The 18,451-nt window shown below is 44.0% G+C and overlaps 1 protein-coding gene across 3 annotated transcripts in view; it reads left to right on the top strand.

The window, feature by feature from the left end:
• Window positions 1-18,451, top strand: part of rgs12b (regulator of G protein signaling 12b) — a 273,901-nt gene that overhangs the window by 179,334 nt on the left and 76,116 nt on the right. For all 3 annotated transcript variants that reach the window (XM_041185750.1, XM_041185752.1, XM_041185751.1), the window contains one exon: window positions 10,705-10,820. In XM_041185750.1, the coding sequence (XP_041041684.1) occupies window positions 10,705-10,820 (116 nt within the window). The remainder of the gene's footprint in view (window positions 1-10,704; window positions 10,821-18,451) is intronic.

Genomic DNA, 18,451 nt, shown 5'->3' with positions numbered 1-18,451 from the left:
GCCATAGGAGGGGGTTGAGGAGTAGGGGGTGATGGAGGAGTGGACCAGGGTGTCCCGGGGGGAGCGATCCCTACGGAATGCAGATAGGGGGGGTGAAGGGAAGATGTGTTTGGTGGTGGCATCATGCTGGAGTTGGCGGAAATGGCGGAGGATGATCCTTTGAATGCGGAGGCTGGTGGGGTGATAAGTGAGGACAAGGGGGACCCTATCATGTTTCTGGGAGGGAGGAGAAGGCGTGAGGGCGGATGCGCGGGAGATGGGCCGGACACGGTTGAGGGCCCTGTCAACGACCGTGGGTGGAAAACCTCGGTTACGGAAGAAAGAGGACATGTCAGAGCAACTGTTTTTGAAGGTAGCATCATCGGAACAGATGCGACGGAGGCGAAGGAACTGAGAGAATGAGATGGAGTCCTTACAGGAAGCGGGGTGTGAGGAGCTGTGGTCGAGGTAGCTGTGGGAGTCGGTGGGTTTGTAATGGATATTGGTGTACAGTCTATTACCAGAGATTGAGACAGAGAGGTCAAGGAAGGGAAGGGAAGTGTCAGAGATGGACCACGTGAAACTGATGGAGGGGTGGAGATTGGAAGCAAACTTAATAAATTTTTCTAAGCCCCGACGAGAGCATGAAGCAGCACCGAAGTAATCATCGATGTACCGGAGAATGTGTTGTGGAAGGGGGCCGGAGTAGGACTGGAACAAGGAATGTTCCACATACCCCATAAAGAGACAGGCATAGCTGGGGCCCATGCGGGTACCCATAGCCACACCTTTTATTTGGAGGAAGTGAGAGGAGTTGAAGGAGAAATTGTTCAGCGTGAGAACAAGTTCAGCCAGACGGAAGAGAGTAGTGGTGGATGGGGATTGTTCGGGCCTCTGTTCGAGGAAGAAGCTAAGGGCCCTCAGACCATCCTGGTGGGGGATGGAGGTGTAGAGGGATTGGACGTCCATGGTGAAGAGGAAGCGGTTGGGGCCAGGGAACTGGAAATTGTTGATGTGATGTAAGGTGTCAGAGGAATCACGGATGTAGGTGGGAAGGGACTGGACAAGGGGAGAGAGAAGGGAGTCAGGATAACGAGAAATGAGTTCTGTGGGGTTTTTTTGTTTTTATCTCTGTGTTTAATTCACTGCCACTGCTCTTCAAGAAATGTCTACCTCCTTGAAGAAGTTCTGTTCTTTCCTGCGACAAGATTTCCGTACCTCTCTTTTGCCTTGCTCACCTTCATAGCTTTCCATTTCCCTCCTGGTGTTTGACAAGGTGTTTACTAAAACCCACTTTCACAGCCATATCTCCTTTCTCAGTGACTGTCTCCGTCTCCGAATTACCCCACGTGGATTTCAACTGAAATTCCACCCCTCATGTTTCGAACCCACCCAGGATTACAGGTATCTCCGGGACATAAAACGTTTCTCGGACTGCTGTTCCCGTCACATTCTAAAATCCACACTCAGTGCCATGTGCCGCCATATGAACACGCTCGACCTCTCCCTCCAGCAGCACCACCGTACCCTTTTTCAAAGCTGCGTGTGCCCCCAGTTTCATTTTATTCTTCGTCTCATCCGACACCTCAACAAGAAACTTTTTCTCTTTCTCTCAAGTGCTAAGGAACGCAAGCTCCAACAACTCATCGACACCAACACCCATCTAGGACCCTCCACCCCTGCCTGTCCCTCCGTCCCCACCCCATCTTCCAATCCCGGCCCCAGCCGTGTATTCACTATACCCCCTGACCTTCCCCTCTCCGATGCTGAATGTTCAGTGCTCAGCAAAGGACTTAGTTTCATACCCTTACGCCCTCACCTCAATGAATTTCCGGCTCGGCATGATGCTGAACTCTTCTTCCGCCGTCTTCGTCTCCGGGCTCACTTCTTTGGGCAGGAGTCCTCTCCCAGTTAACGGATCCTTTTACCCATCTCCAATATTCTCCCTCCACCTGGACCCCTCCCTCTGGATTCTTACCTTCTCTTGATCTCTTCATTGAGAACTGTCGGCGCGACATTAGTCGTCTCAATTTCTCTGCTCCTCTCACCCATTCTAACCTGTCTCTCTCTGAACTTACTGCACTCCATTCTCTCAGGTCCGATCCTGACATTGTCATCAAACCCGCTGACAAGGGTGGTGCTGTTGTTGTCTGGCGCACTGACCTCTACCTCACGGAGGCTGAGCGTCAACTCACAGACACTTCCTCCTACCTCTCCCTGACCATGACCCCACCACTGAACATCAAGCCATTGTTTCCAGGACTGTCACTGACCTCATCTCCTCTGGGGATCTTCCTCCCACAGCTTCCAACCTGATAGTTGCCCAACCTCGGACGGCCCGCTTCTATCTCCTACCCAAAATCCACAAACAGAACTGCCCCGGTAGACCGAACATGTCAGCTTGCTCCTGCCCCACAGAACTAATTTCTCGTTATCTTGACTCCCTTCTCTCTCCCCTTGTCCAGTCCCTTCCCACTACATCCGTGATTCCTCTGACACCTTACGTCACATCAACAATTTCCAGTTCCCTGGCCCCAACCGCTTCCTCTTCACCATGGACGTCCAATCCCTCTACACCTCCATCCCCCACCAGGATGGTCTGAGGGCCCTTAGCTTCTTCCTCGAACAGAGGCCCGAACAATCCCCATCCACCACTACTCTCCTCCGTCTGGCTGAACTTGTTCTCACGCTGAACAATTTCTCCTTCAACTCCTCTCACTTCCTCCAAATAAAAGGTGTGGCTATGGGTACCCACATGGGCCCCAGCTATGCCTGTCTCTTTATGGGGTATGTGGAACATTCCTTGTTGCAGTCCTACTCCGGCCCCCTTCCACAACTCTTTCTCCGGTACATCGATGATTACTTCGGTGCTGCTTCATGCTCTCGTCGGGGCTTAGAAAAATTTATTAATTTTGCTTCCAATCTCCACCCCTCCATCAGTTTCACGTGGTCCATCTCTGACACTTCCCTTCCCTTCCTTGACCTCTCCGTCTCAATCTCTGGTAATAGACTGTAAACCAATATCCATTACAAACCCACCGACTCCCACAGCTACCTCGACCACAGCTCCTCACACCCCGCTTCCTGTAAGGACTCCATCCCATTCTCTCAGTTCCTTCGCCTCCGTCGCATCTGTTCCGATGATGCTACCTTCAAAAACAGTTGCTCTGACATGTCCTCTTTCTTCCGTAACCGAGGTTTTCCACCCACGGTCGTTGACAGGGCCCTCAACCGTGTCCGGCCCATCTCCCGCGCATCCGCCCTCACGCCTTCTCCTCCCTCCCAGAAACATGGTAGGGTCCCCCTTGTCCTCACTTATCACCCCACCAGCCTCCGCATTCAAAGGATCATCCTCCGCCATTTCCGCCAACTCCAGCATGATGCCACCACCACCAAACACATCTTCCCTTCACCCCCCCTATCTGCATTCCGTAGGGATCGCTCCCTCCGGGACACCCTGGTCCACTCCTCCATCACCCCCTACTCCTCAACCCCCTCCTATGGCACCACCCCATGCCCACGCAAAAGATGCAACACCTGCCCCTTCACTTCCCCTCTCCTCACCGTCCAAGGGCCCAAACACTCCTTTCAAGTGAAGCAGCATTTCACTTGCATTTCCCCCAACTTAGTCTACTGCATTCGTTGCTCCCAATGTGGTCTCCTCTACATTGGAGAGACCAAACGTAAACTGGGCGACCGCTTTGCAGAACACCTGCGGCCTGTCCGCAAGAATGACCCAAACCTCCCTGTCGCTTGCCATTTTAACACTCCACCCTGCTCTCTTGCCCACATGTCTGTCCTTGGCTTGCTGCATTGTTCCAGTGAAGCCCAACGCAAACTGGAGGAACAACACCTCATCTTCCGACTAGGCACTTTACAGCCTTCCGGACTGAATATTGAATTCAACAACTTTAGGTCTTGAGCTCCCTCCCCCATCCCCACCCCCTTTCTGTTTCCCCCTTCCTTTTGTTTTTTTCCAATAAATTATATAGATTTTTCTTTTCCCACCTATTTCCATTATTTTAAAATATTTTTAAATCTTTTATGCTCTCCCCACCCCCACTAGAGCTATACCTTGAGTGCCCTACCATCCATTCTTAATTAGCACATTTGTTTAGATAATATCACCAACTTTAACACCTATGTGTTCTTTTGTTCTATTGTTGTTATCTTTTGATGATCTGCTTCTATCACTGCTTGTTTGTCCCTACAACCACACCAACCCCCTCCACTTCTCTTTCTCTCTCTCTCTCTCTCTCTCTCTCTCTCTCTCTCTCTCTCTCTCTCCCTCCCTCCCTCCCTCCCTCCCCCCCCCCACCCCACCTCCCACACACCTTAAACCAGCTTATATTTCAACTCTTTCTTGGACTCGAACTCAAGTTCTGTCGAAGGGTCATGAGGACTCGAAACGTCAACTCTTTTCTTCTCCGCCGATGCTGCCAGACCTGCTGAGTTTTTCCAGGTAATTCTGTTTTTGAGTGAAGAAGTTTCTCCTCATCTCAGCCCTAAATAATCTACCCTGTATCCTGAGATTGTGACCCCTTGTTCTAGGCCCCCCAGCCAGAGAAAATATCATCCCTGCACCCAGTCTGTCCGTCCCTGTCAGAATTTGATGAGATCTCCTCTCATTCTTCTGAACTCCAGTGAATACAGGCCGAGTCAGCCCAATTTCTCCTCATACAACAACCTGCCATCCCAGGAATCTGTCTGGTGAATCCTCACTACACTCCCTCTATGGCAAGCATATCCTTTCTTGGGTAAGGAGACCAAAAGTGCACACAGTACTCCAGATGTGGTCTCACCAAGGCACTGTGCAGCTGTATTAAGACATCCTTGCTCTTGTACACAAGTCTTCTCGCAATGAAGGTCAACATACCATCTGTCTTCTTAACTGCTTGCTGTACCTGCATGCTTCCTTTCAGTGATTCCTGTACAAGGACACCCAGGTCCCTTTGTCCATCAACATTTCCCAATCTATTACCATTTAAATAATACTCTGCCATTCTGTTTTCCTACCGAAGTGGATAACTTCACACTTACCCACATTATACTGCATCTGCCACGTTCTTGCCCACTCACTGAACCTGGCTAAATCACCTTCAAGCCTCAACACCCTCTTCGCTCACACTCCCACCAAGTTTTTTGTCGTCAGCAAACTTGGAAATATTACATTTGTTTCCCTCAGCGAAATCATTGATGTATATTGTGAACAGCTAGGGTCCAAGCACTTATCCCTGCGGTACCCAACTAGTCACCACCTCCCAGTCAGAAAAAGTCCCATTTATTCCTCCTGTCTTCCAACCAGTTCTCATTCTATGCCAATATATTACCCCCAATCCCATGTGCTTTAATATGACACACTAACCTCTTATGTGGGACTGTAGTAAGGTCAAAGTAACTAAAGTTAAAGTAAATAAAGTTATTTATAAGTTTAAGGCAGGCAGGACAGCTCTGCCAAGCAGAATGCCCACCCTGTGGCATGTGCGGAGTCATGGACACTTCGTGACCCAGATGAGCCCATGTGCAGGAAGTGTCACCAGCTGCACAAGCTTGAGCTCTGTTTCAGAGCCTGAGCAGCGGCTGGAGTCACTGAGGTGCATCCATGAGGCAAAGAACTATGTTGATAGCATGTTCAGAGAGGTGGTCATGCCACAAGTTAGGGGCAAGCATGCAGATTGGGAATGGGTGAACACTAGGTAGTGCAAGAGAAAGGCAGATAATGTAGGAGTCCCCAGAAACCCTGCTCACTAACTGGTTTTCCATTCTGGATATCTAGATGCCTTGAAGGAGTGCAGCAAGGGCTAAGCCCATGGTGCCATGGCTGGCCCAGCTGTACAGGAGGGGCGGAAGAAGAGTGGAAGGGCAGTACTGAGAGGGGATCCTTTAGTTAGGGGCTGCAGGTGTTTCTGCAGCCGTCACTGTGACTCCAGGATGGTTTGTTGTCTCCCTGGTGCTCAGGTCAAGGGTGTCACACAACAGCTGCAGGATATTCTTGTGGGGGTGGGTGAACAGCCAGAGATCATGGTCCACATTAGTACTAACAACATAGACAGGAAGGGGGATGTGGTCCTGCAATCGGAATTTAGGGAGCTAGGTAGAAAATTAGCAAGCAGGACCTCTGAAGTAGTAATCTTTGGATTACTGCCAGTGCCACTTGCAAGTGAGTACAGAAATAGGAAGATAGGACAGATGAATTTGTAGTTGGAAAGATGGTGCAGGAGGGAGGACTTTAGATTCCTGTGATACTGGGACTGGCTCCGGGGGAGATGGCACCTGTACAAGCTGGACGGGTTGCATCAGAACAGAGCTGGGACTGAATTCCTTGTGGGGCGTTTTGCTAGTGCTGTTGGGGAGGGTTTAAATTAACTCAGCAGGCGTATGGGAGTCAGGAGAGAATATTAGAAAGTAATACCAGTGTGTACAAAATGCTGGGAGAGGCCGATAGCACTAAAATAGAGAATAGCAAGTTAATAGATGGAGTCGGAATAAGGGAGCAGAATATTGCAGTACTGGAGAAAAAGGATGTGTCAGAGGATTCAAGGACAGAAACAATTTGGCTAAAGTCAAGGAATAAGAAGGGTGCAATTACATTGCTTGGTGTAATATACAGACCACCTAGTGGGAAGGATATCGAGGAACATAGCTGCAAGGAAATTACAGAGGTGTAAACATCATAGAGTAGTTATAATGGGGGACTTTGATAACCCATATAGAGACTGGGATAGTGGTTGTGTAAGGGGCAGTGAGGGATAAGCATTCCTAGATTGTGTTCAGGAGAATTTCCTACAGCTGTATGTGTCCAGTCCAAAAAGAAAGCAGGCACTGCTAGATCTGGTTCTTGGGAATGAGATGGGCCAAGTAGATCAAGTGACAGTGGGGGGAACATTTAGGGGACAGTGATCATTATATCATAAGGTTTAGGATGACAGTGGAAAATTGACATTGGTCAATCCAGAGTAAGAATAATCAATTGGCAGAGAGCAGACTTCCATGGGGCAAGAACAGAACCTGATCAGATAGACTAGAACCAAAGGTTGGTGGGATAAACAGTAGCTGAATAATGGGCTACCTTCAAAGAGGAGATGGTTTGGGCACAGCCAAGGTATGTTCTCTCAAGAGGGAAAGGAAGGACAAACAAATCCAGAGCTCCCTGGCTGGCAAAGGAGATAGAAATTAAGTTAAAGAAGAAAAAGTATGTTTATGACAGGTGTCAGGTAGCAATTACAATTGAGAACCAAGCTGAATACAGAAGGTTCAGAAGGGAGGTGAAAAAGCAAATATGAGAAGCAAAGAAGGATTATGAAAGAGGATTGGATGCTAACAAAAGGAAATTCCAAAGTATTCTATAAGCACATCAGTAGTAAAGGGTGGGAAAAGGAGGAGTAGGGCTGATTAGGGACCAAAAAGAGGATTTACAGAGGTGAGAGGCATGGCTAAGGTGTTAAGTGAATACTTTGCATGTGTCTTTACCTACAAGGCAGATGTTGCCCAGGGCATGGTGACAGATGAAGAAACTCAATTACTAGAAGGGTATAAAATTGATGAGGTATTGGATAAGCTGTTGGTACTTAAAAGTTAATAAGGCACTGGGACCGGATGAGATGCATCCAAGAATATTGAAGGAAGTGAGAGCAGAAATTGCAGAGACCCAGGCAATAATCTTTCAATGTTCCATGGATGCAGGGAGGTGCTGGAGGACTGGAGAATTGCAAACATTACGTCCATGTTCAAAAAAGGTTGTAAAGATCTGCCCTGCAATTACAGACCAGTCAATTTAACTTCGGTGGTGATGAAACTTCAGGATAGAATTAATTGTCACATGGAAAGATGTGGATTGAATCTTCAGCATGGATTTGTTAAATGAAAATAGTGTCTAACTTGGAATTTTTATGAAGAGGAACAGAGATGGTTGATGAGGGCAAGGCTGTTGATGTGCTGTATTTGGACTTCCAAAAGGCTTTCCATGCAGACTTATGGGGAAAGTTACAGGTCATGGAATAAAGGGGGCAGTGGCAACATGGATGACAAAACTTGAGAAAATTGTGAACTGAGGAGGACAGTGTAGAACTTCAAAAGGACATTGTGCAGTGGGCTGATAGGTGGCAGATGAAGAAATTCAATGCGGAGAAGTGTGAGGTGATACACTGATACAAAGAATGTGAAAAGGCAGTATAAAATAAAGGATACTATTCTAAAGGGTGTGCAGGAGCAGAGAGACCTGGGTGTGTATGTACATGAGTCATGAAAGGTGGCAGGACAGGTACAGAGAGCTGTTTCCAAAGAATACAGTATTCTAGGCTTCATTAATAGGGGCATAGAGTACAAGAGCAGGGAGGTTATGATGAACTTATACAAGACACTGGTTAGACCTCAGCTGGAGTATATTGTACAGTTCTGGGCACCACACTATAGGAAGGATGTGAATGCATTGGAAAAAGTGTAGAAGAGTTTTATGAGAATGGTTCCAGGGATGTGACACTGAGGAAAGATTGGGAGAAGTTGGGACTGTTTTCCTTGGAGAGAAGGCTAAGAGACGACTTGATAGAAGTTTTCAAAATCATGAGGAGCCTGGACAGAGTAGATAGGGAGAAACTGTTCCTGCTCAAACAGATTAAGAAACTGAAGATGCGAGTTTAGGGCTAGGGCAGGTGTGAATCTTAGATGAAGTTTTGCCCAGTGGACTAGGAGAAGGAAGGGCAAGCAGAAGAGGCAGTTTTACAGATGGTCTCAGTTTTAATGGTAGTAATACTATTCTTTGAGCAACTATAGATTTGCAATTGATAACTATGTTACACAGATTTACAAATTTAAACAGCAGATTTGAAATGAAGAGCAATCAGAAACAAGGGTTCCTAAATTTTGATCACTTGTCCCTGATTTGCTAAATCAATGATATTGTATTAATTGAGATTGATACGGCCTAAAATACTTCTGCAAGCTTTAGTACTAACAAGATTGCTACCTGCTGATTAATTTTGCTCAAAATCAAGTCATGTAGACAACAATGTTAATTATTCCAACTGATGGCTCAGTTGATTAATCAGTGAGCAACTAAACCACGAGGGTCAGGAGCCCTCTGATTTGATCTCTGCTTTGTCAGCTAACTGATTCTAGCCAAGGTACTACAATAGTCTCAATGGTCCTTGGTTAGAGAGGGAACATTTGAGCACTCCCAATGCTATGGACAGAAGTGGAATTGAGCCTGGCTGACACCCCCTACAGTTGAGCAATGTCCTGCTGTTGACACTTCATTGCACTGTCAGAGTCTTTCGGATGGAATGTTAAACTGAAGCCCTGTCAATTCTCTTAGGTGAACGTCATGCTTATTCAAACATACAAATTAGGAGCCACTCTGCCCCTTGAGTCTACTCTGCCATTCAATAAGATCATGGCTTATCTGAATGTAACCTGAACCCCATATTCCTGCCTACCTGATAACCTTTCACCCCCTTGTTAATCAAGGATTTATCAATCTGTCTTTCAAATATTCAAAGACCCTGCTTCCACTGCCTTTTGAGGAGGACAGTTCCAAAGATTCACAACCCTCAGAAAAAAATTCTCAGAGAAAAGTTATCCCTGGTGTCCTGATTAATATTTATCCCTCAATCAACCTGACAAAAACAGATTATCTGGTCATCACGTAGCTGTGTGCAAATTCGCTGCTCCATTTTGTCTGTTACAAGAGTGACAACATTGGCTGTTGTCTTTGGAGTGTCCTAAGGTGCAAGGCGCTACATAAATACAAGACTTTCTTTCCTTCAACTATCTGGGCTGACGCATGTAAAATTGTCCCTTGGTAATATGGAGGTCACTTGGCACCATGGAAAGTATCCAAAAGTAATCGATATGTTCAGGAGCAGAAGCAGTGAGAAATAAGGCTTAAAAAAAAAGAAAATTGGTAATGTAAACTACGTATGAACACAGGAATTAGGAGCAGGAATAGGCCGTTCAGCCCCATGAGCCTTCTGTGCCATTTGATAATATCATGGCTGATGTCACTGTGACCTTTACTTTCCTGTCTATCCCCTGTACCCTTTGACTCTCTCTTCAACAAAGAATCTAACTTAGCCTTAAAAATATTTAATGACCCTGCCTCCACTGCTCTCTGGGGGAAGAGAATTCCACAGACTAATGACCATCTGAGAAGAACAAAAATTCTCCTCATCTCCATCTTAAATGGCAAACCCTTATTTTTAAACTGTGTCCCCTTGTTCTAGTCTTTCCCACAAGGGGAAAACATCCCCTCAGCATCTTATATGTTTCAATAAGATCACCTCTCATTCTTCTAAACTCCAATGGATACAGGCCCAACCTGTCCAATCTTTCCTTAAAAAATAAGTCCTTCATTCCAGAAATGAGTGAACCTTCTCTGAACCACTTCTAACACAATTATGTCCTTTCTTAAAAAAGGAAATTGTACATAGTACTTCAGATGTGGTCTGACCAACGCCCTGTGCAACTGTGGCAAAACATCCTTACTTCTATTTTCCATTTTCCTTGCAATAAATGGCAACATTCCATTTGGAATGGAACAAGGTTCACACACTCTTTTAGAGTGCATGTATTTACTAAACCACATTAACCATATTTTCTACCTATTCAAGCAAGTGCAAGTAACATGATTTATGCAGGAAGAGCAGCAGCATTAGGTTGTTTGACAAGGTAAAGGGTTGCAGGAAAGAATTTTACATTGATACAGTAATCATTCTTCTTCTCACTCAATAGACCTATCTGAAAGTAATGGACTGTCTCAGTGGCGTCGGGAATCATTTGGCTCTATGTCATCTTCCACTAGCACAGAGGGGATGGCTTCCGGCTGTCCAAGAAACAACAAACAAGAGGTTAGTGCAAACTAAACAGAAATATGGGTGTAGTCCCACAGCTCAGAAGTGGTGGTACTGGAGAATCTGAACCTTGATTACTGTTTGAAAACATTTGTTTAGTTTAATAGAGGTTCACAAATTCTAGGTCATTTACGGGAGGGAATCTATTTATATTTATTTCAAAATTACTTTTAAAAAGGATTTTGGATCCTGGTTTAAGTTAGTGTGCCATACAGTTTGGAGAAGTGATTTCTGGTCTGTGCTCGTGCTAGCTGAAGGGAAGATGATTAACTGAAATTGGCCTCAGCCGCATTACCTCAAGGAGAGCATAATAGTTCAAAGTTCAACTTCCTGTTGCTTGCAGTGAGCATTATTGGAGCGTACACTTAGGTGGGTGTCAGGTAACAACAAGATTGGAACCACAGTCAAACTGACAACTAGACTGTCATTAAAATAGTCACTTGGGTGAGGTTCTGGAAGTATTTTAGAAGTTAGAGTTAAAACCCAGCAAGAGAAGGGGTGGGGTAAATCACTGAAAAAGGAGCAGCATAAAAAAGCTGAGGAGATAAGTGGAAGTTTCTTTATAAAAGAAAGAAACCCCTTATTCAGTGATCATAATGTCCTGGGCATGCATTAACTTTTTAGGCAGATCATGTTTAGTTTAATTGACTTTTGATGAAATAGCAGAGAAAGTTGATGAATTAAGACAATGGATCATGTCTGTATGATCTTTAAGTGTTTGACAAAGTACTACACAAAAGGCTAATTAACAAAATCAATGGCCATAGAACAGGTTTGGGATGGGAGGGGAGGTGGGGTCAGCATCTGCTTGGATAAAAAAGACTTGGCTTAAGGTTAGGAAACAGTGTTGTGATAAAAACAAAATACTGCTGATGCTGGAAATCTGAAACAAAAACAGAAAATGCTGGAAAAACTCAGCAGACCTAGCAGCATCTGTGGAGAGAGAAACAGAGTTAACATTTCAAGTCCATATGACCCTTGTGTTGTGGTAAACGGTTGTTTTTCAGACTGGATGGTGATAGACAGTGGCATTCTCCAAGTATCAATGCTCAAACGATGCTTGCTCAAACAATGCTTTTTTGATATAACTTGGATATTGGAATACAGAGCAAAATTTGCCATTGATAGCAAATTTAGACATGTTGCAGTGAGGATGATACCAGTCAACTGCAACAGGACAAAGCTAAGTTAGCAGAATGGCAGACAAGTGACAGATGGAATTTAATACAGAGAAAGGTGATGCATTTTGGCAGAAAGGATAGGAAGAGATGTTACTCACAATAAGAGATTGTGGTGGAAGAATTAATCCAGGCTGGTCTTTTGGTTAAAACTGATTTATTTTTAAGACAATTTCTTAATGCTAGCTTCCACAAAGTGTTCCAGCTGTACCTTTTTATTCTGTTTAGATGGGATAATTAATGTTTATCACCTGTTTAACTAGCAATTGGTTTTAACAAGGTGATTGCCATTTTAACAGATTATCCTCTTTGTAATTTCCAAAAAAAACGAACACTTTTTTAAACCCCACACACAAAACAAAAACAATTATTCATTGCATCATAAGACACCCCTCTTCTAACACATGTAATAATTTCTTAGAGCAGGCACATCTTCTGGTAAAACAGTCTGATAGTTGAAGACTTGTGTCAACCCATTTTATCTTAGACATCTCTTTTCTCTCCAACATCTCTTTTACGCTGGCTAGGTCTATTGGTAGCCTTTTTTCAGTGACACTTCTGTGGAATGAATGTTGTCCCAAAGAGACCAGTTATCAACATAACCTTCTATGGGTACACTTTTCCCACATTGCCCCTTATATAATATTTCTGTCAGTGTATTGGATAAGTAAACCCCTATATCTAATGCTTCTACCAAGGTTAACATTTCAGCAGCTAAGGTACTTTTCACTGCCCTTTTTATTTTCATGGCCTCCCAAGCCAGTGGGCAATATTTATCATCCTTTCCCATCAAATATATGATGAACTCTGCTGTGCTAGAGTACCCATCTGGACATTTGACATGTGAAGCCTTACTAAAAATGACAAACCTCATCTTCTGGATCACCCAAGGCTGGAAACTTGAGCAAACATCTCTCAGAATTTAATTTGTGTTTTATTTGCTCTCAGAACTTGCTCAAATGTAGCATGTTTCGTCATGGTACTCAGCTCCAACAAATCATAACTAGCATCAGGCCTAGTCTGAGTGCACAACCAGTTCAACTGCCCAAACTCCTCAACTGTTCCATTTCTTCCTTGGTAGCAGGATCCTCTTTTTGTGAGGATCTACCATGAGTTATTGGGATATAATTAATATTTTCTAGATAAGATTGTTGATTCAATGTCACTCCTAACTTGCTCTGCTTAATGTCTAAACCCATTTGTTTAAAGGCCCCAGAAGCCAGACTTCCGCACTGGAACTCCTTCTTTATCTTCTCGATTACTCATTGTTCAATTCTACAGATCCTCCCCACAGGAAATTATCAACATGCATGATAAAGATTCCAGCTAGTTTCTCCAGTAGAACATCGTGGGGTCTGCCTTTAACTGAATGCAACCTGTTTTCAACAGCACAGACCTCACGGAAAAATACCATATTCTTGATGCATCATTCAACCCATAAACACACATATATTCAATTTCCACAGCTTTCCTTCTACATCCCCAGCTTCTTTTGGTGGTTTCAAAAAAACTTCCCTCCCTGTCAAAATGCAGCCTTTATATCAATCGATTTGCACTCCCAGGAATAGGATGCCAGAATAGCTAAAAAGATCTCCAAACTCACTTTCCCTGCAGTAGGTGGGTCCACTCTGACATCCTGATCTCCTAGTCTCTCTTCAAAGCCCCGGGGTACTAATCTCACTTTGGTCTTATATGTGCCATCTGGGAGTACCTTTTCTGTACAGATCCATCAGAGATAAAGCTGGCTGTCCTCTGTCAGGTATTCCAGAATATACCCCAAATTCCTTGCAACTTCCTAACTCTTTCCGTTTGGCTTCCTTAATCAGCTTATTTTCCAATTTATTAGCAGCTACTAGAATCTTTGTCATAAGGACTTCTACTTCTATTGAGATTGCTAGCTTGCTCTCTAGTCCTGCTTGTTAAGCTACGTCCTCTACACATTCCTCTAACTTCTGGACTGCTACTATATGATCGTCCTTTCATGCGAACAGAACTCCGTTCGCAAGTCTGTGATCTTTTTCTAGGGTCACGACCAATTTCTGGTCCACTGTCAGAACTCTTACTGTGCTTTCTGGGTTTCCACATCTTTACTTCGGTTTGCCAATTGATAGGTCTCATCTCCTGCCCTTCATCCTGCACATTTAGCCAATGTTTGTATTTACCAGTGGCCTTACCTGCTCTCCCTATGGTAGTGGCATCCCTCCACACACTGGTCCCTTCTGGCATATATGTTACCTTTGTTCCTACTTTGGATGGTTACCCTTCTGGATGAATAGCGTTGCCCTGTACCTCAGTATTACTGTGTTCATAGTCAGTCAACCTTGTATCCGCCGTCATCTGTTCTTCAAACTACCCAGTGAATGTTTATGTGAAGTGCATGGTGCCTCCTCACGTTCTATGTCCTGTTCAGAACCTGTAAAGATGTAGTCAGTCCCAATTAACTGTGAAGAATGTACCCTAAGAGTTTGATTGCTGTGTTGCACAATTACTACTTTCCCATCACTCCCTATAACCTTACCAGGTCCTTTTCACTCTCTGGCCTTCCCTTTTATAATATACCATGTCTCCTTGTCTAAATCATATTCCTGATGGTCTTATGCAGTGCTGTAGGGCCTGCCAAATTTTCTCTGAAACTTCAGCTTTAATGAAAGCCTGCATGCAAAGCATTCAGATGAGCAGAAAAAGTGGAGCTAATGTTAGTCCCTTCTAGAGCAGGGAGAGCATCTGACAACACCAAAGGTAACTTTGGATTTCTTCCGTACACCAAAGGTACGATGGTGGTGTTTAAGAGGCAGCTTGACTAATACATGAATAGGATGGGAAGAGAGGGATACGGACCCCGGAAGTGCAAAATGTTTTAGTTGACAGGCAATATGATCGGTGCAGGCTTGGACGGCTGAAGGGCCTGTTCCTGTGCTGTACTTTTCTTTGTTTTTTGATACTGACGGTACCCCCAACTATTTGCAGAGAGTTCTTTGCGTGCACCTTTTGCAATTTACAATCTGGTTGATCAGCTAATATTTTATGTAACGCGTCATCTGTTACTGCATGGTTTCTTTCACAAAGACCATTACTAAATGGGCTCTCAGCTACAGTGTGCATAACTAAGATGTTTAAATTTTTGCACATATCTCGAAATTCCTCATTAGTGAATTCCCTACCATTATCTGTGAGGAGCTTAGTTGGTGTTCCTAATCCTGTTCCTACCCATTTCTCCATGACCTTATCGACAATGGTCCTTCTGTCTTTACTTTGTATCACAGTGGATAGGCTAAATCTGGTTGCCATATCTATGAAGTGTAGTTAAAAAAAAACCCTATCCTTGTCCCAAACTTTCAAGTCCACTGCCACTGCATCGTTAAACTCCCTGGCTAGTGCGAAGCTCACAACAGTTTGTGGTGGTGTCTTACAATATTTAAGGCAAATTTCACACTGAGCAGTGGCTTGTTCAATAAGGTCATCATATCCTTTATCGACCATTCCCACATCTCAAAGTAGAGTCTTCAGTTTCTGTGGCGCCGGATGTGCAAACTGTCTATGTAATTTCCAAATGATCTTTTCAAATTCTCATTCTCAGCAGTTAACAAAACTTCATGAACTTCGATGAGAAATCTCTGGCTTCCTTAGTGGCAAGCAGTAATGGCCTGACCGAATAAAACGTAGATTCACATTTTTCCCCCAAACATGACTGCTCTATCATTCTTCATATCTAGCGTCATCTGAGCCTTCAATCGCAGATCAACTCAATAGCGGTATCTCGCTAGAAACCACATCAATATTGATAAACAGGATGATCCCTGCTATCTTATAAGGGAGGATGTTAATGTATTGTCATCCCTGAACCTGGAGCAGGTAGAGCTTTCATACTTCTTGACCTTCTGTTGGTCTGCTTCATCTAGAGACTCCAGATAGCAGTCAAGCCAGTCCATGGCGCACACTATATAAGTGCAACCACTGTCCTGAACTGCACAGTTGAAGGAATCTACCATCAAGATACTCATTACCGGATTCAAACTCTGATCGATACAATTCCATCATGGCAGTCACCATCATTTTCAGATGAATCCATCTCGTGGGTCACTTCAAAAAACATGATTTCTTTGCTGTGGGCAGTTCATTGTGTAATGGTACTGGGAATCATACCAAAAACACCAATTAACCATTTCCTATGCATTTTTTGGGTTTAAATGTCTACGGTCACCACTAAGACACACTTTTTGTCCCGACTCTCAAATTGACTAGGGTTACGACCATTTTCAGATCTCTTGTCATTGAACCCATCTTTGTATTGGAACCTTTGTCCAATATTTGGTCAACCACAAAATCCGGTCATCATTGACTCCCCTGTCCTTTGTTTTACAGCATAGCTGTTCAAATTTGTTTTACAGCATAGTTGTTGGTATTTGCTAAAAAAAGTGGCAGGGAATGACTGCTTCCCAGAAATTTTTTTTAGCAGCATTTGATCCAAGAGATCCTTTCCCCTAGAACTGAACCCATTAGTACTAAAAGGCTATCAACATGGGAAATGCAAGCACAGTCCAGTAAGTTAAATGCCAATATCAGTTCTGGAGTTTCAAGTTCAAATCTCTGTAGTCTCCTGTACCATTTATCAAAATCCATGATATATTCTTCCATGGATTGATCATCCGACTTCCTAAACCTATCAAAGATCATCCAAGCTTCATACACTTCCAATAACTCATCCTTTTTGTAGGTCTTATTCAAAAATTGTATCAGATGGTTTAATCTCTCTTCATGATCCAAATCATTCACTTTCCACTCTGAAAATACTTTTCTCTTTATCTTACTTTTGGCTGGTATTGATAATGTCAAAGCCATACCTTGCTTCTTCCAGGGTATGGCATTAACCCAGGTCCACATTTCAACGTCAGCCTTTCATTGCTGATAAGGTTCAGAGTCAGAAAAAATTGATGGATAGTCAAAGCTTGCAATTTTGCACCATCCTTCCGCCATTCCGTAACTTAAATTGTTAGCTACAGTCCACTTCTTTTCCCTCAGAGGACTGAGGCAGAAATCTTCGTATACAGCAATCAATTAGCAAAGCTTAAAGTTCATCCTCTGCTACCATGTTACTCACAATAAGAGGTTGTGGTGGAAGAATTAATCCAGGCTGGTCTTTTGGTTGAAGTTGGTTTATTTTCAAGACAAATCCTCAGTGATAATAGCTTCCACACAAAGTGTTCCCGCTGTACCTTTTTTATTCTATTTAGATGGGATAATTATGCCCATCACCTGTTTAACTAGCAATTGGTTTTAACAAGGTGATTGCTGTATTAACAAGAGACAATGTATACTTGATGGCAGTTCTAAAGCAGGGACAAAAGGACCTCAGGGTTCTTATGCATAGATCTTAGAAGGTGGCAGTACATATTGAGAGAATAGTTAGCAAAGCATATGTTATCTCACAAATAGATACATTGAGTACAAAAGCAGGGAAATTACGCTGAGCCTTCATGAAGCTCTGGTTAGGCTGCAACAAGAGTATTACATCGAGCTCTAGTCACCACACTCTCGGAAGGATGTGAAGGTCCTTGAGAGGGTGCAGAGGAGATTTACCAGAATGGTTCCAGGGATGAGGGATTTTAATTAGAAGGTTAGATTGGAGAAGCTGGGAGTTGTTGGAGCAAAGGAGATTGAAGGAAGATTGATAGAAGTGTACAAGATTCTGATAGAGTTAAATAAAAGGTAGACAAAGAAAAACTGTTCCCATTAACTGATGGTACCAGGAGTGATCGACGCAGATTTAAGGTCTTGGGCAAGAGATACAGGAGAACGTGGGAATGAAATTTTTTACACAGAAAGTGGTAATGATCTGAAACCTGCTGCCTATAAGTGGAGACGATCAATGATTTCAAAAAGAAATTGGATAGGCACTTGTGGATACTAAAAGAGCAGAGCTACAGGGATAGGACGGGGGAATGTGACTGACTGGAATGCTCAGCGGGGACTGTTCACAGCATGGACTTGATGAGCTGTGTGACTGTGTTCTGTGCCATTTTGACATTATGATTCTAAACTAATATCCAACTAGCATTATATTTTCCAGGACTAACACAAATAGTCAACATGTCAAATGTTGTAAAGAAATATAGGCTGGAATTTTACAACCACTCCTGGAGCAGACTTTCAGGTGGGCTGAGTTGGCAAAAAATCGGGAGTTATGTCAGGGGGTGCAATCTACAACAGCAGAATAGCTGTGAGGTGGTCATCATTGGACCAGTGGAGGCTTCTGAATTTGCAGAAGCAAGGATTATTGGGGGCTGGGTGGGGGGGCCAGCCACATTGCAAAGTGGTGGTCTAGCTGCTGGCTGCTGGTTGTGCATTCTCTTTAGGCACCCTGTGCCCAATACCAATCCCCCCTCACCCCAGCCAGCTGATCGTCCACTGCTATATGAGTGGCGCTGCTGGTAATAGAGAGAAGCCAGTTAT

This window comes from Carcharodon carcharias, chromosome 4, assembly GCF_017639515.1.
Source record: "Carcharodon carcharias isolate sCarCar2 chromosome 4, sCarCar2.pri, whole genome shotgun sequence".
NCBI classification, from domain to species: domain Eukaryota; kingdom Metazoa; phylum Chordata; class Chondrichthyes; order Lamniformes; family Lamnidae; genus Carcharodon; species Carcharodon carcharias.
The sequence above is the reverse complement of the archived record's forward strand: the minus strand, read 5'-3'. Positions and strand labels throughout refer to the sequence as shown.